The following is a 24793-nucleotide window of genomic DNA, read 5'->3' on the forward strand; positions in this document are numbered from 1 at the left end:
TTTGTAAATACATTATAGCACACAACTACTGAAAAGAACCTCAACAGTACATGAACAAAGTAGGCAGAGGTTTAAATATCTGTTTTATTCAAATGTAACCACTTAAGAGAGGTTCAGACACATCACAAACATTTAACATTTAAATATACAACTCTTCCAATACACCTTATCTAAACCGATAAAACCAGCCCTTTAATACTTCATCAGCAAGGGAAGAAGCTTCACCTCTCATATGTGCTCGCCCAGGCACAGCCGCATCTGGAGATGCAGGATTCTGTGTGCGACGTTGCTTCTTTTTTGGGATGACAACATCACTGTCTGAGGAATCACTGAGGTCTGCAGGACTTTGGGAAGTGTCATCTTCGGAAATGCTGACATCCTCTTCCAAAGTAGGGACTTTTGATTGAGCTTAAATTCAACGGATGACACACTGATCAGCTTGTTATGAGGAGATACATAACATCACACCTTCTATAACAATTGAATACAAATGTGCAGTTTCTTCTCGAATCACTCACTTGATTTCTTCTTCAACCCCAAAACTTGCTCGCGTAAGAAATTGCGCTCTCCTTCAAGATCTTTTATCATTTTATCTTGCCATTCGATCTTGGCCACTAGGAATTCCAATCTTGAGATTGATCCTTAAAAAACAAAATGACAGTTTGAGAGAAGATTACAATAAAGATTATGATACAGTATTGAGTAACAGGAAACTTATTGGAGAGACAGAGAGAGGGATGGCGAGCAACAAATGTCATGGGTCAGATCGAACACAGATGATTGCGATAATGGTTTGTGCCTTAACTTGATGAACCTCAAGGATTTTAAAACCATAAAGTAGCAGCCGATAAAGTAAAAAATGTATACAATTATCCACTTCCCCTCTACCACAAGAGACAACAGATAATATGTGGTTTCCCTAGTCAACATCGGCCATGTCAGTTACAGTGTATTGCTTATCATCACCACTGTGCGTCATATTAATGATCAGATATTAATCAAATTACAAGTATTTATTTGCAGCTCCAAATCGCAACTTTTCCTATAGAGCAGGTCAAGACTGTACTCTTACAGTTTACAGAGACCCAACTTTTACCCACATGAGCATGCACAGTGGTAAGGAAAAACTACACTTTTTATGTATTAGTGATCACTATGTTGTGAATATGTAAATGTATCATTGAGTGGCCAAACATGAACATGGAGGTGATGTGTGCTTTTATTCTATAAAGCACAATATAACAGCAACATTTATTTACATGTTGGGTTCTCTTTTAAGCTTACATGTTTCCTTGGAAGGCTACTGAAGTTAAGTTTTCTCTAACCTATACAGTCTCAGAATTTTGACGAGCTGTTTATTTTTTACCATAACTTAACACTAGAACCGCCAACGGGTAAATTTTACCCGCAGCTGTTTTTTGATTGTATGTAACTTTTGTTCAATAACATATTAAAGTCTCCCAGTCCGTGACTTTTCCTGAAAGTGTGTTATGTAGCACCCTCTGTTGTTAACAATTGTCAATATGAAGTCAGATTGAAAAAATCGCCCAAAAAAATGCCATTTATACCTATTTCCGCCAGCGGGTAATATTTACCTCATAGAAAATGCAGCGTAAACATGACGTGTTGCTATAGCAACGCCTTTTTGTCTACTGCGGTTCCTTATAGATAGAGAGATAGAGAGAGAGAGAGAGATGGATAGATAGATATATTGATAGATGGATAGAGAGAGATAGACAGATAGATAGTTATAGATAGTGTAACATCTTGGAGAATACAAGATCTTGGATGACTGAGCTCACGTTGAGGACGTAATGCATGTGTGCAGGTTACGTGCCGGTTGAAGAAAGATGGAGACTCGGAATGAGAGAAGTAGTCCGCGTCGTCTATTTATGTAGACAATTATATGTTCATAGAACAGAACATTACAGATATATCGATAGAGAGAGATAGAGAGATTTGTACCTAAACAAAACACAAGTCTAACACCAAGTATTTAAATCAGCACTATTAGCGATATTTTAAACTTCATGCTATCTGCACAACCTATATCATATGAAAATCTGAGAGTCCACAGATTCTATTGGTATAAGTTTCATCCCTGTGCGATCAAAACTCACTGTTCTGTATGATAAATAAAAGAGCATTGTACCTTGAAAATCTATAACGGGTACATTTTACCCGTTGGCGGTTTTAGGTCTACAGCGACTTCTGGCGGTTCTAGTGTTAAGGAGGTGCATGGGCTAAATCTGGCAACAATTTCCATCTCAGGATGAATGAGCCATATAGTTTAATGTTTATAAACTACCAACACAAAGAATCAATGCGAGAAAAAAAAAATCACCTGATCCAAGGCTGGTACTGTAACTTTGGTACTTTCTGTATCTTCAGGTCCTATGGCATAACAACATTAAACTCACAAAATTAATAGAGGACATGAATGTTAAAATCAAGTTTGACAAGTGTTAGAAATTAAAATCAATGTTTTGATGCTATAATGTAGCTTAAACATACCGTCAGTTTAAACGCTCTTTTATACTGAAAAACCAGAAATTCTTGTGCACAAAGCAGTTAAGCTTTTATTCTGAAAGTCCTTCATCTACGGTTAGCATTTAGCATGTGGCTAATATACGATTTCCTAAAGAGGTGAATTGAGAAGCGAAATGACTTGGAGTGGTGAAAACCGAAGCCTACTGATTTAACACTACAACGATAGATGTCGAGATACTACCATGTTGAATATTAAATGAAAGTACAGTTTATTTGAATACATTATTGTTTACAGACGAGAGTAGCATGTGACAACATCCGGAATGACCGGAAACCAAACGAGCCGAGAAGTATTGTTTAGACTAGAGTATTGATTACAGCGTTTAGAATGTGTTAAATGAAAAGTGATGAAAGAGAATATGAGGAGAAACGGCGTGTTAAGCATATATTGAATGTGAAAAGAACCTATCCTCTGTTTAAATGCAATAACGGACATTGGAGACGAGGTGAGCCGGCTGGCGGGGAGGAGCCAGCAGAGGATATATATAGCAGCGCCGGAGGAGAGATCCGCTGTCTTCTTCTTGCTCAGGAGAACCAGAGCACAGCTGTTTTCTGCCGGAACAATATTCTGTCTGTAACACTACCGCGCCTTTTTTAATTAAAGTATCCCATTTGAATCTTTTCAGAGACTCCATTTAGTCTCATTTTAAAGCTTCTCTCCTGGACGCGAGAATAAAGAACATATTTAACACAAGGAAATCTTCTTAGTTAAGGGATATACAATTTACCATCTAGATCCTCTTTGATCAACTCCATCCTCGACTCCTCTTTTGGGACCTGATTCTTCTTCTTTGCCTTAGGCTGTAAAAAATATAAGAATAAAGCTATTAAATATTGTGTAAAAGGCTGAATATGTACATTGGATAACAGTTAGAGTGCACAAACATGAGTCTAAAAGGCAGCGAACTGGCCAAATGAAAGCGACTGACCCGGGGGTTAAACCAAGTAAAAGATAACAACGTGCCTTCGCGCCAGTTGTTAGCTAGCTAGCAAGTTCTCCGTTCTGAAGCGGGACTAATGTTGGCTGTGGTGATTAACTACAATGTTTAATCGGCTTGCAAGATAGCTATAATTGACTTTTGAAAAGCAATGGGTCCCTATTAACTTATGGACTAACAATAATGAACATTATACGAATTATACAGCCAAGTGGGTAGGTTACATGACGATATTGAGCTAACGCAGCTAACAACGTGAGTTGGTAATAATGACTTTATTAATAGTCCAGCAGATATGTGAAAGAATTGTGCTTTTGATGATAAAAGCATGACATTTGGCACACTGTTAGAGCATGCCCTAAAGAAGATTTTTGGTTATAGGGCCATCGCAAATTTGTCCAATGGCACAAATGGTTATTGGTTGTTATTTTACCAGTAGTTTAGGATCTAGACCACCTAGGATCTTGATTCTGGTGGCTAATCCTACATTTTCAAGGATGGGGAATGCATTGGTACTATACAACATGCTAGAATGTAGCTAACTATATGTATCTGGTATTCAGGGAACAAAATACACAGTAAACCATTAACATATTTATTATGGTGAAGTCATACATGTTACATAATATATATATGAAATATTACAGGTTTTCAACTAAATGCAGACTTAGTTCTGAAAACACAGTCCACCACAGTGGCAAAGGGCAGTGTACTGAATTGCTACCTTGAAACATTCAGGAGGAGTTCACGACAGGCCTGGGTCGATTGGGCTGCTGTGATTGCCAGTAGGCTACTACCAGATCCGTGTCAACTTTGCGTATTGACACCTTGCTATACCCTTCCTTCACAGCATCTCCTAGGTGCAGTAGGATGCGGATATCAGCCTCCTCATGTGTGCATGTTGCAAGTACTGATTATTTGTTTGCCAGTGTTGAGGGCTGTCACACTGGTTGCCAGGAATCAAACAGTTCAGCCTTCTTGTGTTCAATGCGCAGAAACTCTGGCCGGTTTCCAGGAATGACACTCGATGGCTCAACGCGTCTATGAACTCCCTTCCCTCTCTTGCTGCGTGTTTCAGCCTTCAGACTTTCAGGGAAATATTCATCCCACACAACATCAATTCCGCTGACATGCTCCAGCTGAGACAGGATGTATGGTGAGAACGCTTTCTGCGCATACTAAAAAAACATCTTAGGAGCACCAGGTGGTAGCATGTTCACAAGAGTATCCCCATAAAGGATGAGGCATTAACTGTGTGGTGGGATGCATTCTCTTGTAAAGAAATCAGGTTCTCCAAACAGCCCATCAAGTCTGACTTGGTACCAGTTCTGAGCTTGCCCATTTGTGACAATGATGATGGACATGCCTGGTTTTCAAGTTTATTATATTTCACGTAATTAATCCCAAAAAACTCATCTCGACTTCCATCACGTATCTCGGATACAATGTACAGCCTAGAGAACAGAGAACAGTCATTCTTCAGAGATGAGAGCTGTTGTTGGGACCTGGACTTATCCTGGACTGGAGGCTGGCTGAATAGAGGGAGGTTTTTCCTTTTAATGGGATCTTTGATGGGCTTTTTCTGTTCGACCAGGCGCTCACTGACATACAGTGGAGGAAATAAGTATTTGTTCCCTTGCAGATGTTGTAAGTTTGCCCACTTACAAATAAATGAACAGCCTATAATTGTAATGGTAGGTTTAATTTATCAGTGAGAGTAAGAATATCAAAAAGAAAATCCAGAAATGTACATTATATAAAAGACACAATTTGATATGCATTAAACTGTGGGAAATAAGTATTTGATCCCTTTGCAAAACATGTGTAAGTACTTGGTGGAGACACCCTTATTGGACAGCACAGAGGTCAGACACTTCTTGTAGTTGGTCTCCAGGTTTGTGCACATCTCAGGAAGGATTTTGGTCCACTCCTCTCTGAAGATCCTCTCCAAATCCTTAAGGTGTTGAGGCTGATTCTTGGCATCTCAAAACCTCTGCTCCCTCCACAGATTTTCTATGGGATTAAAGTCTGGAGATTGGCTAGGCCCATCCATCACCTAAATGTGCTTCTTCTTTAGCAGCTCATGTGTTGCCTTGGCCGTATGTTCAGGTGTATTGTCCTGCTGGAAGACCCATCCATGACCCTTTTCGGTGTCCTGACTGAGGGAAGGAAGCTATTGGCCAAGATGTTACAGTACATGGCCCCGTCCATCCTCTCCTCGATGCAGGGAAGTCGTCCTGTCCCCAGTAGAGAAACACCCCAAAATTATAATGTTTCCACCTCCATTTTGGTCTGATCTGACCACATCACCTTCTACCAAGCCTTCTCTTAATCATTCAGATGTTCATTGTCAAATTTCAGAAGGGCCTTTCATGTTCTTCTTGAGCAGGGGACCTTGCGGGCGCTGCAGGGTTTGATCCATTATGGTGTAGTTTGTTACCAATAGTTTTCTTGCGTCTGTGGTCCCAGCTGCCTTGAGATCATTAACAAGTTCCTCCCTTGTAGTTCTTGGCTGATACCTCAGCTTTCTCATGATCATCAATACCCCAAGGGGCGAGATCTTGTGTGGGATTCCCAGACCGAGGGTGATTGATTGTTGATTGATGTCCATTTTTTCCCCTTCCATTTCCGAATAATCGCACCAACAGTTGTCACCTTCTCCCCAAGCTGCTTGCTGATGGTTTTGTAGCCAATCCCAGCCAAGTGCAGGTCTACAGTCTTGTCCCGGAGGTCCTTAGACAGCTCTTTAGTCTTGCCCATGGTGGAGAGGTTGGAATCTGATTGATTGATTCTGTGGACTGGTGTCTTTTATACAGGTAACAAGTTGATATGAGGGGTACTTTCCTAAAGGAAATGGACTTACATATGTAACTGGTCTGTGGGAGCCAGAATCCTTGTTTTTTGCAAGGGGATCAAATACTTATATCCCACAGTTAAATGCAAATAATTGTTTATCTTTTATATAATGTAATTTTCAGTTTTTTCTTTTTGATATTCTTACTGTTAAAATAAACCTACCATTAAAATTATAGACTGTTCCTTTCTTTGTAAGTGGGTGAATTTACAAAATTGGCAAGGGATCAAATACTTATTTCCTCCACTGTAGGTGTCATACACGTCCTGTCCGAGTTTCTCAATCTGGTTCAGAGTGTCAATGACTGCTGCATCTGCAAGGTCTCGAGTATCCAGTACAAGAAGATATTCACTGCTTATTTCACAGAATCGATTGCCCATGTCTTATGTAGCACCAATTAGTGCTTTAACATCTTGTGCAAATGCCATTTTTGCATGTTTGGTCTGCTCATGTTGCAGGGTGTCAGTCTTCTTTCTCTTCTCAGTGGAGGCCTTAAACTCCCCAACCACACATGCCATCTCGGGGCCAGACACCATCCAGCGTCGCAGAGCTGCAGGGTTCTCTGTCAGGCCTAAAGCATCACCATCACCTTTCACAGAGGCATTGTTCTGCTCGTGGGCCTGGTCAATGACAATAGCAGAGAAGCTGCGTGTCGTCTTCTTCACAGCAAAGTTTCCTTTCAGAAACTGTCAATGGACATCAGGATGGTTATCTTTTAGCACAATCATGTCACGTAAGTGGACTGGTATCCATCCGGCATATTGGGTGTGTCCCAGAGAAAGGACCCTTCAGGTCACCCTTGAAAAAGAGATCAATGATCTCAATGGGATTCACCTGCATAAATAAAGGTTTGAAATGAAAGGAAATTAACCAAGGCACAATCTTGGTCAAGCCATTGATGTAGAGTAGGAAGTCGGCCTCTCTTATTGATCGCGCATAGATCATCAACTCAATTTCCAGCTGCTGGATGATAGACCAGAAGTGGAACTGGGAACATGACACTGCTTGTCCACCCGCTACCCCTTCAGGAGGTCACCAAGTACCTTGAGTGCTGCCATCTCAATGTGAAACCCAACAAACATCACAATAAAATGATCTTCACTGTGAGTTGCTGGCCAGCTCCACTGGGTTTGTTTTGCTACAGCGTATAGAGGTTGATCCAGAGTGATCTGACAAGGATTCAGAATCTCTGATGCCTGACTTACCTCATCGATGGAATGATGAATCATGGCCACATATTTGGCCTGGTCGTAGAAGAGGGGAAGTAGAGAAGTGAGCGTGACACTGCTCTCTGGTATTGTATGACCGCACTAGCAGCCAGGAGTCAGTCAATCAAGCAGCTCTTTACCCAGAAAGGTAGAACAATTGAAGGACTCCCCCCAACAGCAGCATTGATTCAGCACACAAAGAGAGCTGCCTTCCAAGCTGGTCACTGCTGAGGACAGATGATGTTTGCAACCCCTGAACTCCCATCCCCAGGTGACTGGGGGTGGAAGAGGAAGGCCACAGGTGGATGGGAAGTTTACTGGACCACATTACCAGGCCTGTTGTGAACTCCTCCGCCTTGGATGCAAAAAGGGTTGCAGTGGACAATGCAAATGTGTCAAGGCAGCAATTCAGTGCAGTGCCCTTTGCCACTGTGGTGGACTGTGTTTTCAGAACTAACTCTGCATTTCGTTGAAAACCTGTAATATTTCATATATATTATGTAACATGTATGACTTCACCATAATACATATGTTAATGGTTTACTGTGTATTTTGTTCCCTGAATACCAGATACATATAGTTTGCTACATTCTAGCATGTTGTAAATAGTACCAATGCATTCCCCATCCTTGAAAATGTAGGTTTAGCCACCAGAATCAAGATCCTAGGTGGTCTAGATCCTAAACTACTGGTAAAATAACAACCAATGCAAATTTGTCCAATGGCCGCCATTGGCGCCATTGGACAAATTTGCAATGGCCCTATAGCCAAAAATCTTCCTTAGGGCATGCTCTAACAGTGTGCCAAATGTCATGCTTTTTTTCATCAAAAGCACAATTCTTTCAGATATTTCACATATCTGCTGGACTATAAGCACACAATTCAAAGAGGTCCAGAGTGCACATGAAAGAGAGCATTTTCAACAAATATAATACAATGAATACAAAAATAAGAAAGCAAATTTTCGATGCACAAAATGTCCAATGTCCCTCTTCAAGCTCCAAGGCAAGTGGAAAAGGCCAAAAGCTAGCAGGCAGTTTATTTTTGCTGATTGGACGGGGATTTAATATGATAGTGAATGATTGGATAAATTTGCCGTTTGCAACCTGTCAGGTGAATCCCGTTCCCCTCTACGTTACTGCACTGTCAAACTTAAACTACGCCAAATGGGGGGGGGTTGGGGGACAGAGAGCACGCTCATGCACTGTCAACGGTTGGGGGAGGGGGTGGACATGCTCGTGAACTGTTAATAATAAGGTCCCATAGGTCGGAAGTAGATGGGCGGGACTTCGCCTCAGGAGCTTCGCTGTTAGCGGAAGTAACCGGCGGATAGACAGATGAGAACATGGATTGGTGAATCGCTTTGTCAATTATTATTCTCCCAAAGGGTAAGTCCCACCTATTTCATTTATTCTCCCTCGCTGTGGAGTGTGGAGGTATGGCGCAATATTAATAGCTGAGAATGTAATATTATTTCAGATAATTTTACAAGTATGGTGTCACATTACACGTTTTTCAGGCGAATACATTTTAGACAGAGCCCCAAGGAAAACCTTAAGCTCAACCACTGGTTAATGAAAAAAGGCCTTCTTCGAAAATCAATGAAATGCCCCTCTTGTGCTCATGTCATGAAGTTGAAACGGCCTTATGCTAAAAAGGAGGAATCATGGTAAGTAATGCTAGAACACTTAGCCTGTGCTTCATTTATTAATTTTGGGCATCATATTGTTAGCTCTGTAGCTGTAAGTTCATCTGAATGTTGGATGCAGACTTGTCAACTTTCAGAAACATTCACCATTTTGAATCTACATTATGTGACCTATGTGATTCATGCATATCTGATGGAAAATTATTATATAATTTATATTATTAAACCTAATTGTTTTTATTAGGAGGAATTATCAGCTAAATCTGACCTAGAAAGTCATAATTCAAATCACACTTCTGATAATTCATATTTGCATGTGGGCTACTTTTAAAGGTGGTAACCAGGCCTGGAATTTCGTCATTTTAGGGGCAAGGCCACTTGGCCTTTTGAGTTGTCAATTTTTTAAGGGCACAAAGGCCAAAAGCCAGGGCACCAAGGCCATAAATTAAAACAATGATTTAACATACGATATGAAGTGACTATGATTGTATATGCATTTACAATACTTTTATATATATTTATTAAGCATTCAATGGACACCAAATTGCAATTTTCTTTATTAAAACTACAAAGGATTCTTATAGCACAGACATGTTTGGCTCACTGTGAGACTGTGGTAGTGGGCCTACGTCAAGGTGCGTCCTTATTCTGAGTCACTTGAAGATGGAGATGATGACGAGTCAGGGAGATTTGGACTTTTGGGGTTCCTTTGACCATAGGGATGAATATTGGGTCTCCTTTTGTTGATGCCAGCTGCCCACCATCTTGCCACAGCTTCATCACTTTGATATTCAGCAGGAGCACAACCCTGGGATTTGATGAGTAGATCTTCAATTGTTGAAGTGTGCAGGCTTAAACGCCAATCGCCCTGCATTCTCTTCATTACTGAGAACTGCCGTTCAACTTGAGAGGTAGAGACAGGAAAAACTAGGACTATTTGTATTAGGTGCAGCAGATTGGGGTACATTCTTCCCTTCTCCAACAAGAATCTGGACCATAATGGGAGGAACGTTTCCCTACTATGGTGACGGACAATGTCGTATGTAGACAGTTCAGGCATGCCACAAGACATGTGAATGGGTATTTTGATCGCGTTTTGAAAATTGGGCGATATAAACGAGCAGCAAACTTTGAACTTCCGTCTGCGATCGCCGGTGGTCAAATAAGTCTGCACAGAGGTCTTTGACAGCTAACAACACAGCGCTAACTGCCTAGCACTAGATAATAATAAAAAAAAAGAACACAACTGCAACATAACTCAGGGTTCTTACACCTTTTCCAAAGTCAAATTCAAGCACTTTTCAAGCATTTTCAAGGTGCATTTTCAAGCTTTTCAAGCAGCGTACAGCTGTTGTAAATTACATATTTATATGCACATATTTATACTCAAATGATTATTTCCCTACCTCACATTAAATCCGATGTTCTTTATGCTATAAACAACCAAATGTGTGTTTCGTAATAGCATTCTACATAAAGATGACAAACTAAAGATAAGAAAACAAAGTTTAATATTGTAAAATGAGTGACCCATATCATATATAGTAGACTGGGCATCCCATATAACCTGGCTGAGCCAATATAAAACAATCAGCCAACTAACTTTTCAATAAATTCTTTATTAACATTTTTAACATTTTTGAGGTCCTTTTAGGGTGGCAGTAAACATACGGCTCTCCAAGGTTAGGACAAAACCATTGAAACACAAAGCTGATATAAAAAAAAGCGTGTGCAGAGATCCTCTTTCTGTGTAAGGGTTTTGGAGGTTTCCAGGGAATTTTTTGCAGAATATGAAACTTTTATTGCCAAAATCTCCAGATAAATACATGTTTGAAGCTTGTAAAGGGAAGATGACAGCTCTCCCTCGCACTAATGCTTTTACGTAGCGATGCTCCCCCCTCCCTCCCGCTGACATTATGAATGTATGGTGTATAGCAGGGGTCGGCCACCTTTTTGATATGAAGTGCCATTTTAAAAATGTTATCAGCGTGCCAACGATCGATAATTATCAACGGGGGGGGGGGGGTTGAGGAGCTTGAAGCTCGTCAACTATCAACTGGAGGGCGGGGGAGCCTCGCTGCGGGGAAGCAGTGTGTGGACCTGTCAGCGCAACTTACATGATGCCGAATTTAACAAACACATTTAAATAATTGGTTTAAACGGCATAATAATATGGACGATCGTCCGTTCTGTGATTCTCCAGAGCACACATGTTATGATATTAGGGTCATGCAGAGTGAGATGAGATCGCTGTCCCTTTAAGAGAGAGAGAGAGGGGGGTGCGGCTTGTGCATGTGTGTTTGTGAATGGTAGAGCGACAGTGAGGGAACGTGTATATGTTTCTGGAAGTGAAACGGGAAAGCAGAAAAACAGAGGTCTGTGATGTATTTTGTGAAACAGAAGAACAGCTAAATAAATGCAACGTCCTCCCAAGAAGAGCTCGCCTCTCTCCAGTCATTTAAGCTAAAGTTGGTTATTGAACCTGAAGCTTGTTGCTTCTGCCCTCCTCGACTACGGTCTGGGAGCCGAAAGGAAAGTTCAACACACAGTTGGCCAGTCCGCCCCTTTGTAGCATATTATTTCGATGAGAGATGAGCAGATCGCCACTGGGCTTTCAACTAAATACACAGCCACGCAAAAACTGCGGCATTTGTAAAGCTCCTTATGGGTACTGCAATTAGTGAAGTGCTTTCCTCCGTGGTGAAACGATCAGCACTGCACCACAGAGGAAAGCGGCAGAAAGTCACCTGGAGTTAAAGAGAGCAGGGCTGCGTTACGTGCATGACTTCCTTCTGCAGGTAACGGGGAGACGCGCTCTGGCGGCGGTCTCGTTCAGGATCCGAAAATACAATTTAAATATTTTTGCACACTTATTCCACTTATTCCTAGTGTGCCACTGGTTACGGTGCCGCGTGCCAGCCAGGGGTTGCTGACCCCTGATGTAGAGACACTATACATACTTTTAATACACAGAAAGTTAACATTTATTTTCACCATTTCTGCTGTACAACACTGTGTCTATCATAGACTATTATTGCTAATTATACATAAAGTAGTAGAGTGTATTGTAAATTGTAAAGCATTTTAACAACTGTTCCGAACATGCTCGAACACTGCTGTGTGATTATTAATAATTGAAAACAAATGCATACAGTATTCCATGTAGAAATATACAATGGTAAGGCTCTACGGAAAATATTTTAAAACATTCTTTATTTAAAGAAACTGCAGACAGAGCCATTGTAATGTAGTCATTCCAAGTGTATGTAAACCTCTTTTACCCATCCCACTGTTTGTGGTTCAGGTGGTTGTGCATTATTGTCCACAGCTCTATGTGGCCATAGGTTGCATGAATATACAATTTTTTCTCCCATGGAACAAAGAGAAGGATAATTTTTGTGTTTGTCAAAACTAAGTACTGTAGTAGCCTTTTGTAAAATTGTGTCAGTATCCTTATCTATGTGAAATGACTGTTGCGTTTTGGAATAAGATATGCAGTTCAATTATGCCATAAAGGGAAATGTCACGTTATTCCTGCACCTCAGGACAGTTGAATATTTGTAAACGTGCACTGCTCCATAATACTCTTGTCATTTTCAGTACAACAGAGGACGGGCGAGCAACAGGAGTTCCTGGGTGTTCGGAATGCTTGGAATCAGAAATGACAGGAGAAGACCCATTCTCAAGATCGTGCGTCGCCGCTCAGCCAGACATCTTATGCCTCTCATAAAGAAGCACATTAAGAATGGAAGCTCAGTCATTTCAGATGGATGGAGGTCTTACAGCCGGCTTCAGGATGAAGGTTATAATCACCTGACTGTCAACCATCAATAATCTTTTGTTGACCCTGTTACAGGTGCACATACACAGAACGTAGAGAGATTTTGGGGTATTTGCAAGACAACTATCTGGAGACTTAGAGGAAATCAGACACAAAGTTTGTGAAAAGATCATTTGGATGTCATTGAGTGGACTTACTGGCGTTGGAAAACATCACAGATATGGACCACTTGGAATGCTTTTGCATGACATTAGAAAAGAATATAAAGTTTGAAGCCTGTGAAAGGTAGCAGATGTTGCAGATAGCAAATTTACACTGTCAGTGAAAAGCGATTGAACGATTAAAGACACTTTAAATGTTTGTGATGTGTCTGAACCTCTCTTAAGTGGTTACATTTGAATAAAACAGATATTTCAACGTGAGCCTACTTTGTTCATGTGCTGTTGAGATTAATTTCAATAGTTGTGTGCTATAATGTATTTTCAAAGTGTGAAGAGGAGGCAACTTTAGAATAGGGAACATGTTCAGGTCAATTAGAGTCAAACTACTAGCTTATTGGTTATGAACAAGACTTCACTTTAGAATAGAGAACATGTTCTTAGATATAAATACCTAATTAGAGTCAAACTTCTAGCTTATTGGTTATGAACAAGACTTCACTTTAGAATAGGGAACATGTTCTTAGATATAAATACCTAATTTTGAGTTAATTAGACACAATTAACACTTATAGTTTCATGTCTTGTTACATAAGAATAGATCATATTTGTTAAGTGTTATTAAGGGAGAATTACTATTCTTGTGCTACTACTGCCTTATTAGGCCCTTATTGAGTAGAGCATATTAAGACCCAAAGTCATGTACAACAACTTCCTTACTTGCAATGAATAAGCACTAATTAGAGGGTTATTGAGGAAAAACTCTCCACTAATAGCTTATTACTTGTAGAATATGGTCATATAGAATAAGGCATTAATAAGTATTTTATAATGACTAATAAAGAGCCATTATACTGCTAATATGCATGTTAATTAGCAACTAGTTGATGGTTAATTTCTGTACCTTAATATAAAGTGTTACCCTCCTTTCACTTCGGTTCTCACAGTTGTTGGCAACACAAGAAGGCATTTTATAATATCTTGCTGCAAAGACAAAGAGATTTGGATTGCCGCCACAGGAGATGTTGGAAAGAAAGGCTGAAATTAGCACAGCACAGACCTAAATCCCTCGCGCCCCTCCCCCTTCACACGCGGTCACGTTCAGTGTTCACTGCCACTTCACTGAGGCTAAAGAGACAACGCTAACAACCAACACTACAACAAGGACAGTCTGCTCCAAAAGGTAAGAGACAAAAACATATTTATTTTCTAACCTGCCTCCTTAATGTCTGTATGTAATGTAACATATTCTCATATAAATGAGTAAAATAAGCAAAACCACTCATCAGCAACCGCTACTGTTGCTAAGCTAATGTTGGGTGTTTGCACAGTAGTTTTCCATACTTTTCATAGTTAACCAAAATGCTAGAAATCTATGCATGCCAGCAGTTCTGCAATGTTAACTCTGTATGCATTAGCAAACTTTCTAGAAACCAGGCTTTGCATTTATAAATCATTTTATATATATTTTATTATTTAAAATCTATAAATGTGAGATGAAAAAACTAAAAATGACATATATTTTTCACAACAAATGTCCAATGCAATGTTCCTACCATTGTAAACGACGATGCATACAGAATCTTCAATAACACATATTATTTTAAAGAGGCGCGAAGAGCTAATCATTTTAACTTTATTTATAGATGGCAGAAATAGCCGGATCGACATCCAGAGAGGAAATCCTGAAGGAAAGTGGGCCCCCCGCCATATTTGGACAAGGTGCTGTATGGTTCTTAAGAGCATTTGTATTCATTTTGTTTCAGTAATTCTTTGATTGCATACCCTTTAATTTCACATGGCAAAAATAAATATATTTGACCTTATTTTTACATCTGATAAGTGAAATCAGTTGATTGTGAACTTATCACAAAAAGTCAGTGACTTGATACATCCTGCTTCGTAATAATGCATGAAATCGTCATGCATTAATTAATGTAATATTAATATATAATCTTAATCCTTATAAAGTGTCATCATGATTCTATATACAATCCTCCTTGTGTAAGGATGTCTTCACTTACTCACACTATTTTTTTTAAATGTGTAATTGAATTAAACATCTTAGTCCCCTTACAGATGGAGCACTGAATTTCGGACTCCAGCTTACAGCTTCCTGTCTACGACCTGCCTAAGACCAGTATTGAGGAATGTTAAGCCCTCCCACTATTTTCCAAGAGGGCGTTGCCAGATTTTCAATTTCAGGTTTTAACCAGGAGATGTTGCTTCATTCACAAATACAGAAAGACAAGTTTCATGGACTTTCAGTTGTGTTTTGAAGAGCATTTGAACACATCAATATTTTAGATCAACTAAAGTATATCTAATCTTGTAATTCAATAATATATAGTCTTTATATATTAAATAATCATAATTATAATGTAAATGTTTACATTACACTTCTTTATTTGTTATGCTCATACTTTAACCTTTACAATCGTTTGCTTTAATATGCAGTATATTTTTGTGTTTGCTTCCTCCTGCTCCCTTTCGGACACATACTGTATGATTTATTATTATTATTAATATGAAGATATTATTAAGATAAGATAAGATGTTACTTTATTGATTGAACATTTTAGTTTAGAATGTGCTGTCCCACGGTAATTCAGAAGGCTCACAGGTCACATTCCGACCATTATTTAAAACAATAGGTGCTTTCACACCTTCTACAGTTTGATTTGTATAGAGGGAGCTCTGTCAGTTTTCGAATTACCCATTTGCTTTCGGGGAGCCCTATTTTTCAGAGCTCATCCTGCTACTAAATATGTCCCACGCACGCTCTGTTGACTGGCGCAGCAGCGCGGATGCGATCAATTGCTATAAAAACACTCTTCTACTAATACAGATGGTGTCACTATGCCGGTGGATGTGGCCGTTGTTGAAGCCTCTTCAGGCTCCGCATCGGCAGGCCTCTCCCTTGGTGTGGAGCTGTTAAACTCGACCCTAACGCCGCTTACAGCCGGCCAACTAAAAGTTGTTTTCCGTTCACGTTGTCATTTTTAGACTCCTTCGCTTCTTTGCTTGTGAATCCAAAAGCTTTTTTTATTACACAGCCAGAGTTAAAAAAATATCAATATGAACATTTAAAATGCCGCGCCGGCATCACCGCCATAATCATAGCAACGTAAGTAAGAATGCAGCGCCGCCACGTACAGATGGCAACACCTAGACATATTCACAAATATAAAACAAATATTCAGAAACTGTAATGAACAATAACTATTATTTATTTCAAGAACTGTTATTTACAGAAACTCAACATTTCTAATCTGTGTGACACAAATATGCACGATTGTTTTGGGCTCCCCCTATTTATCTCAAAGTCAGCCTTCAGGGGAGCTCCCTCCCTCTTCGGGGGAGCCAAGGTCCTCCTAGCTCCCCCCTCTTTCGAACAGTGTCTGTGGCTGAATGGCCAGCGATTAGGTGCGGCGCATTTGTCATAGGTGATCAGAGCTAACTGCCTGCCGTCAGATTTCATTTAAAAAACAGATGTGATTTTAAGACTATTTCTGCGCTCATAAAGAATGATAAGAATAAGAATAATGCGTATTGAACTGGTTTCATTCATTAGTGAGTTTATTTAATACTAGAACCGCCAATCGGGTCAATTTGTGTGATGTGTGTTGTGTGTGTGCAATGTCACTTTTTTTCAATAAAATATTAAAGTCTCCCAGTCCCTGACTTTTCCTGAAAGTGTGTTATGTAGCACCCTATGTTGTTAAAAATTGCATTCTAATAGCGGGATTTGACGGGTTTAGGTAGGCCTATACAAAAACCTCTGGCGGTTCTAGTGTTAAGGTAATTTGGTACAGTAGAAGCCCTTTTTTTTATCAGTAACGAATTTAGCAGTTGAACATAAAAGTCAACTAACTGAGGGTCACTTGCAATGACAGTGTTGTGTCTAACTGTAAGCTTGTCACTCAGAGTAACCTACCGTTAATTTAGCTGCTGGAGAAGAAAGATCAAGGGGGGAGGGGGGGAGAGAGCTGTGGTTGATGGGCCATTAGTTGTGTAAATACACAGCTGAGAGCTGCCGTTTCATTCAGACTGTTTAAAAAACTGTAACAACGGACTATTTTTCTTAGCGGATGCATGTCAATTTAAATCAATACATACAACTATTTTTTAAATCAATAAAAACATTTTCTAAATCCATAAAAGCATTTCAATTAATACTGGGAGTCATGTCGTTACTTTGTTGAGAATGTGGCCATGTAATAAGCGGGATAATTTGCAGCGACTTGTTCTTTATGGGGAAAATAACACCCTTCATCCAGATGAGGATCCCTCGGCTACACTTTGGGATCCTGATCGACCAACGAAACTCCATTAAAATATACATATTTTTGGTGAATTACTGAGTTTAGGTACGTTAATAACGTTTTAATGAAGTTGAATACAGTATATTCATATGTGTCAGTGATTTCATGTCAATTCGGTGAACATAAACATAAATGATCGTGGTGAATATGATGATTAAATTAGGATTAAAAATCGAGAGCCGGGCTGCATTTCCTCACGTTCGTTTTTTTCGAATAACAAAATTATTTTGTTAAATAACAACATGGTGATGTTTTGTAAATGATTACATGTCTCTTATTTAGCACAGTAGTATGATATCCGTGACATATGGATCTTAACAAAGTTCCGCTGTAAATCCAGCATACTGTATCTCACTTTATTTCACACGAGCTCCAGTGTGGAACTCCACTGCACCCCCTGGTGGATCATTGATCCATTGCAGCTGGCTTCATTATAATTATATTTATCTATCACGGGGGCGGTTTCAAGTCAAGCTGGAGGTTTTCCCTTGAGCGAGGGCAGATCACGTACCAATCACGGCCCTCGCGTTTCAAACTGTCTGAAATGAATCGCTCCATCTGTATATCTTTCTCTCTTTCCCTAACTCATCTTAGTCCCCCTGTTTTGTTTCTCTCTTTCCCTCACTCATCTTCCCCAGCCTCACCCAGCTGTGGTATGTCTGTTCTCTTTCTTCTCCATTTTGGATGTGTCCCAGGAGGAAGCGCAGCCACTTCAAGACACTGGTACGGGCCTACGTGCTGACGACACGACCGTCATCGGCCAGATCACCGACGGCGACGAGACAGGGTACAGAGAGGAGGTCGAAAACCTGACATCTTGGTGCCAGAATAACAACCTCCATCTCAACGTCAACAAAACCAAGGAGCTGATTGTGGATTACAGGAAGCAGCAGGGAGAGGGACACGCCCCCATCGCCATCAATGGGACTACGGTGGAGAGTCAGCAGCTTCAGGTTCCTCTGTGTCCATCACGGACATGGCTGCATCACGGCCTGGTACGGCAGCAGTACCGCCCTCAATCGTAAGGCTTTACAGAGGGTGGTGAAAACTGCCATCCATGGAGGACCTTTACTCCCAGCAGCTCAGGAAGAAAGCCCTCAGTTTATGTTTATGTTAGAAATGTTTTGGCACATTTGTTCCTATTCTGCTAATGGTATATTGCAGGATATTTAAGTTTCCCATGTACTTTTTAAATTAATAATAGTATGTTCATCTTGATGTTTAACTTGTAATATTGTAATCATCTTAGTTATAAATGCTGTTTCCACCCCAACCTCTGCTGCTGAATGATTATATATATATTGTTACTAAAAGTGCTTGTCTTTGATATTATAATAATTACCCCAGAAAGTCACTCTTTGTGGGATTTATTTGTTCACATTTTCCCAGCCACAAGATGACTTCATTCATTGGAGGCCTCAAAGCTGGGTGAAGGTATTGATGCACGGATCAATGCAATCCTTTACAACAGCATTCCAATATGGTTTGGGATGTCTGTAGAAAAAGGAGAAATAATCTTAAACAAAACAAGTGTCGCAATCAGAGTTGGGTGTAACGCGTTACAAAGTTACTGTAATAATATGACTTTTGTCTGTAACGGAGTAGTGTAACGCGCTACTTTTATAATTCAGTAATCACACTAAAGTTACTAACATTGCCCCAACACGCGTTACTTTGTTACTTACTAAAATCGGTCATAATCAAACCTCAACAAACACCTGCCAAGAACACATGCTAAGGTGAAGCTAACGCACAGCTATTTGTTGTTTGTATCATGTAGTCTGTTCTTCTTGTCTGTTTTCCAGTTGTTGCCTGTTTTGAATGACGAATACACACTACCGCCGCCTGCTGGTAAGGAGAGTTATTGCCACTCACGCATGCGCAGTTCGTACGTGCTCGGCTGAAGTCTTAGCGGTGTGTTTCAGTCTGGTTCCAGGGTTCCAGTGCAGCACATGGCCAACACGCAGGAGAACACGCCGACGCAACAGCGTGAGCAGAGATATACTGCGCAAAATATACAGATAGCAGGAGACAGAGGACAGCCATGGTCAGATAGGAAAACATTCAGCTAACTGGATCAGTCTTATGCGACAATGGAAACTGAACTAAAGAGAACATTTAAAACTTTAGCAGTCTGCGTGATCTGCCTGCAGGGAGGGGCGGGCCGGCCCTGCAAGTAAAGTAACGAGTAAAGTAACGAGTTACTTTATGTAGAGAGTAACAAAGTAGTGTAATATATTACTTTTTTTTAAAGTAATATTTAATATATTACTTTTTTTTAGTAACGACCCCATCTCTGGTCGCAATATAGGGTAACAAACTGTGACAAAAACATCAATTTGATCAGAATCAGAATAAATTTACATTGTTACAGCAGAAAAGAGCCAAAGACAGCCTAATGTTACTTAAAGTATGCATAAAAAAAGTATTAAAGACTAAAAACAAGAAATTATTTAAAAAAAAGTTACACATTTGACGAAATACACATCCTGTAACAGTTTGGAGGATTTAGCAGCCTGGTATATTACACAGTTTTAGCGGCATATATATATATTTTCCCGGGTCGCCGAGGGTGCTGGCGTTGTTTGTTCGCAGCTCCTCCGCCCCAAATCTTGTTCTTTAGTCCAGATCAGAACCTCTCCTGTCTGGCTCTTTACTTTTTAAATGTCAGTCATCAGCAAAAATAGCAGCATCTCTCTATCGAATCGACACAAACTTTTGTGTCATCTCCTACCTGCTGGCTATTTCCTGCTCACCGGTCCCTAGCCCGCTAGCTAGCTAGCATTATCGGACCTAGCAGGCTGCTACCTAGATGCTCCTTGGCTCCCCGAAGTCTGCTGAGGTAACATTTCTGTCTCCACCCCAACTCCACCCTATCTCCGCGGCTCGTGTGGGTCTTCCCATCCCGCTGCGTTCAGCCGGCTTCCCCGCTGACATCGTCTCTCCCTGCCGCCTACAGCCGGTGGCATTCAAGCTAGCTAACAAGCTAGTAGGCTGGTCAGCCGGCTCCCACTCTGCACCAGGCTGTCAGCCCCTCCTACGATTCTCCTCCGGAAACCACTGGAATTATTCTCCTGATATGCTGTGGATTATCCTTCTGATTTTACCTGGACTCACACCGCTCCTTCTTCCACGGTCATCCGGCTCCTGGTCTCTGCTGCCCGGGTCCCCAGCATCAGCTAGCTCCGTGCTAGCGCCACTTCACCGGATGATGCCGCCGCTCTACTCCCTATCAGATCTCCACTCCTTTAATTACCGCCTGCCTCCGGACTGCATGGACATCCTCGCAGATAATGAAATACTCCGCAAACGCCGTCCTCCACACAGAGGCACTGGCTGTACTTTTTTATTCCATTCCATGTCTCCACACTCCATCCCGTCCATTCGGTCCTGTCACACGCCCACACTACACCATCACAACAAACAACACGTGAATCTGACCAATCTCCTTCTACTCCCCCGGTCCACACAACCCCTCCCAATGCAACGTCACCTCAAAGCAGCCCCGCTCAACACACGCTCCTTCCACAATAAAAGCCACATTCTGAATGAATTCATTAAAGACAATAACCTGGATTTTCTGTATCTGACCGAAACATTGCAAAAACCCCTGGACTATTTTTATTTAAATCAAATCACCCCAGCAGGATTCACATACATTGACAAACCTCGCCCACAAGGGTGGGGTGGTGGTATAGCTGCTATTATCAGAAAGGAAATAAAAGCTACCATAATCCCCATACCTGATGTTTCTTCATTTGAACACCTGATCTTCAAACTCTCTGTTCCCGCTCCCCTGGTCACAGCCATCATCTACCGTCCCCCGAAGCCAAACCCCTCCTTTCTCTCCGACCTCTCTGACATTCTCACTCAGCTTTCTGCCATATCCCAATCTGTTCTCCTCTTAGGTGATTTTAACATTCATGTTGACGACCCAACCTGCAAATATGCCTCTAAATTTAAGGAAACCTTTCACTGCTGCAACTTCTCTCAACACATCAACTTCCCAACACACAGCCGTGGTCACATCCTGGACTTGGTCTGTTCCACTGGTCTCATCATCCATCATCTGTCCAGCTTCAATCTCCACATCTCTGATCACCTGGCCATCATCATGGACATCAACATCCCCATCCCCGCCCAAAAGCAAAAACGCACAATAACCTATAGAAATCTCAAATCCATCTCACCTTCAGCAATCACTGCCTCCATTACCTGCAAGATGTCTCCCCCCCCCCCCCCCCCCCCACACTTTCTGAAAACCCATCTGAACTTGTGGACTATTATAACAGCACCCTCTCCTTCTGTCTCAATGAACTGGCCCCCACAAAAACAAAAAATGTCTCTTTCATACACTCCGCCCCCTGGTATACCCCCAAACTCCGCCAAATGAAATCAAGGAAATGTCAACTTGAACGCCAACACAAGAAAACCACGCTAACAGTCCATTTTCAAATCTAAAAAGACTACTACTCACAACTCACAAAGACTACTACTCACAACTCATTTAGTCTGGCTCCAGCAACCCCAAGCGTCTCTTCTCCACCATCAGCAATCTTCTCAAACCCTGTGACAACGCCACCTCATCCTTCACCACTGAACAGTGCAACTCCTTCCTCTCGTTTTTGCTAACTAAAATCAGCAACATTTACAGCAATCTGACATCCCTCATCAGCACCCCCCACCTCCTCTCCTGGCTCCCCCCATTCACCTCACAGCCCCTGTCCCACTTCTCCCCTGTGACCCCCATGCAACTGTCCGACTTCATGACTGGAATTAACTCCACCTGCACACTTGACCCAATGCCCTCCAAATGTGTTAAAGATAGCCTCCCTGCCATCTCCCAACTCATCGCCACCATCATTAACTCTTCCCTCAGATCTGGATCAGTTCCCCCCTCTCTCAAATTGGCTGCTGTCACACCCATTCTCAAAAGAGAATGGATATATGCTATAAAGGGATATACGCTCAAAAAATGGCGTACGCCAGTTTCTATGCAATGTTCGCGATTTATAAAATGCTAACTTCACGGGAAAATGTGCGGTCCTCCACGCAAACTCTAACCCATGCGTACGCACTAAATACAAAAATGGGAGAGACGAGAAACTGCGACATCGTTGGCAGAAGGAAGAATGGAGAGAAATATGTGGAAATAATACCATAGATAAAATGTTACCTCATTTATCATATATGAAGAATTCATTTTCACAAATTGATTAAAGCCAATCTTAAAATGATTTAACAAACGCCTGTTTGAGACTCCTCAGTGCACACAAAAACATAACTTGGAGAAATAAATAAATATGAATATGTTATTTAAAACCACCTCGAATATGTTGTGTTAATGTTATGAAATGTTTTCTCATAAATGATGCGGTAAGCAGGAGGACAGAATTACGTCTAAACTGACGCCGTTTTGCATTTCTATAGGTTGTAGATACGAGCATGGTTTTATATACTATCATGTTTAATCATGTTTTATGCTGTTTGCCAAGACTTGATAAGTCGCTCGTAAAACACAGGAGGTATGGAAACTAAGAACACCATATGTGGTAAATTGTACAGCTAAAATAAAAACACATTAGTTGTATTTCCTTTAACTGGTGGATATAGAGTTGCTGCGGGGGGGGGGGGGGGTTGAGATGCACAGGCTGCAGTGGAGTCAAACAAGGCTGCGTGTTAGCGCCCATGCTCTTCGGCATCTTCTTCTCTGTTGTGCTGCATCATGCATTCAGCGATCATGTGGACGAAGACGCCGTTTTCCTGCACACACGGTCAGATGGGATGGGAAGCTGTTTAATCTGGCCCGATTGCGTGCGAAAAGAAAGGTACGGAAGGTGCTATTTCGTGAGCTCTTATTCGCGGACGACGCAGCTCTGGTGTCTCACAGCGCAGCTGGTCTACATCGCCCTGATGGACAGATTCAGTGCAGCATGCTCTGAATTTGCACTGATCATCAACAACAAAAATACAGTTGTTATGCACCAAGCAGGAAGCGCAGCGTCGCCGGTAATAGTGAAGAATGCCAGATGGCCGCCTGCCAAAGGACATCTTATACAGCGAGCTGAGCGCTGGTTCCAGAGGCAGAGGACGACCACTGCTGCGCTTCAAGGATGTCGTAAAACGTGACATGAAGGCCCTGGACATTGCGACGGACAACTGGGAGAGGCTGGCGGAGGACCGGACGAAGTGGCGCCAGCAGCTGCGCGAAGGTGGTGACAGACTTGACAAAGACTGGATTCGTGGACTTGCTCAAAAACGTGGACATACTGTATCTCTCTGATTGCACTGTACAATCTCTTGTAGATTTTTTTGCCAATAATAATAATGGTTCATTCCAATTTGCTTTCTGTTTATCAGTAAGTGTCTTTAACGTCTGTAGCAGTGTTCGATTGAAACGCTCAACTTGCCCATTTCCTTGAGGATGATATGGTGTTGTTCGCGACCCAAGTACACCACAGTTTAGCAAAGTTTCAGACTTGGAAGTGGTGGCATAAGCCTGGGCGAAACGAGTGAAATGGTCAACGATTACCAGTATGTACTCATAGCCGCCGCTGCATTTGTCCAAATGAAGAAAGTCTATTGACACCAGTTTAAAGGGTTGAATAGTGACAATGCTTGTGAGAGGTGCACGTGATTCTTTGCATGGTGCTTTTTGCTTAAGGCAAGTACAAGTCCTCGCTACATAGTGTTCCATTTATTTTTGCATGTATGGCCAAAGAAATCTGTCTCTAATCAGTGATGTTGTACGATCAATGCCTTGATGGCTCATCTCATGCAACTCTTTCAGTACAGTAATTGTATGCCTCTCAGGTAATACAAGCTGAGTTTTGTTAACTGTCTTCCTGCGAAGAATGTCATCGTCATCGATATGGAGTCTTTCCCATTCGCGGAGAAGGCACTTGCTTTGTTTACTCAATGCATGTAATTCATGTATATCTGGCTTTTTGTCCCTCAGTTTACACTGCATCACTGGACCAATGTTGTTGTCATCTTCCTGTGCTTTTATTATTTCAGGAACTGAAAATGATTTATACGTTGCTTCACTCACTGATGAACATTGGAGAGTGGTAAGTACTGGGCAGTACTCGACTGCTTGGCCTGTAGCTGCCACACAGTCTGATGGGAGCTCTTCAATACATTTGTTCAACATCTCTTCAACATTTACAGGCATCCTTGATAGACTGTCAGCATCCACATTCTCTTTCCCTGGACGGTATTGAATGGTAAAGTGAAAGTCGGCAAGCTCTGCTACCCATCTATATCCAGTTGCATTAAGTGGATTATTATCACTCCATCCATCCATCCATCTTCTCCCGCTTATCCGTGGT

At 41.3% G+C, this 24793-nt stretch overlaps 1 protein-coding gene across 1 annotated transcript in view; it reads right to left on the bottom strand.

Moving 5' to 3' along the window:
• Positions 1 to 160: 160 nt before the first annotated feature.
• LOC307013039 (uncharacterized protein) overlaps positions 161 to 24793 on the bottom strand; it is a 62182-nt gene continuing 37549 nt past the window's right edge. The window contains exons 2-4 of the mRNA XM_079640273.1: positions 3279 to 3351; positions 519 to 641; positions 161 to 408 (exon numbers count right to left, since the gene is read on the bottom strand). Of these exons, the coding sequence (XP_079496399.1) occupies positions 167 to 408; positions 519 to 641; positions 3279 to 3306 (393 nt within the window). The 5' untranslated portion in view covers positions 3307 to 3351 and the 3' untranslated portion in view covers positions 161 to 166. The remainder of the gene's footprint in view (positions 409 to 518; positions 642 to 3278; positions 3352 to 24793) is intronic.

Source organism: Notothenia rossii, assembly GCF_949606895.1.
Source record: "Notothenia rossii genome assembly, chromosome: 7".
In the NCBI taxonomy this organism is placed as follows: domain Eukaryota; kingdom Metazoa; phylum Chordata; class Actinopteri; order Perciformes; family Nototheniidae; genus Notothenia; species Notothenia rossii.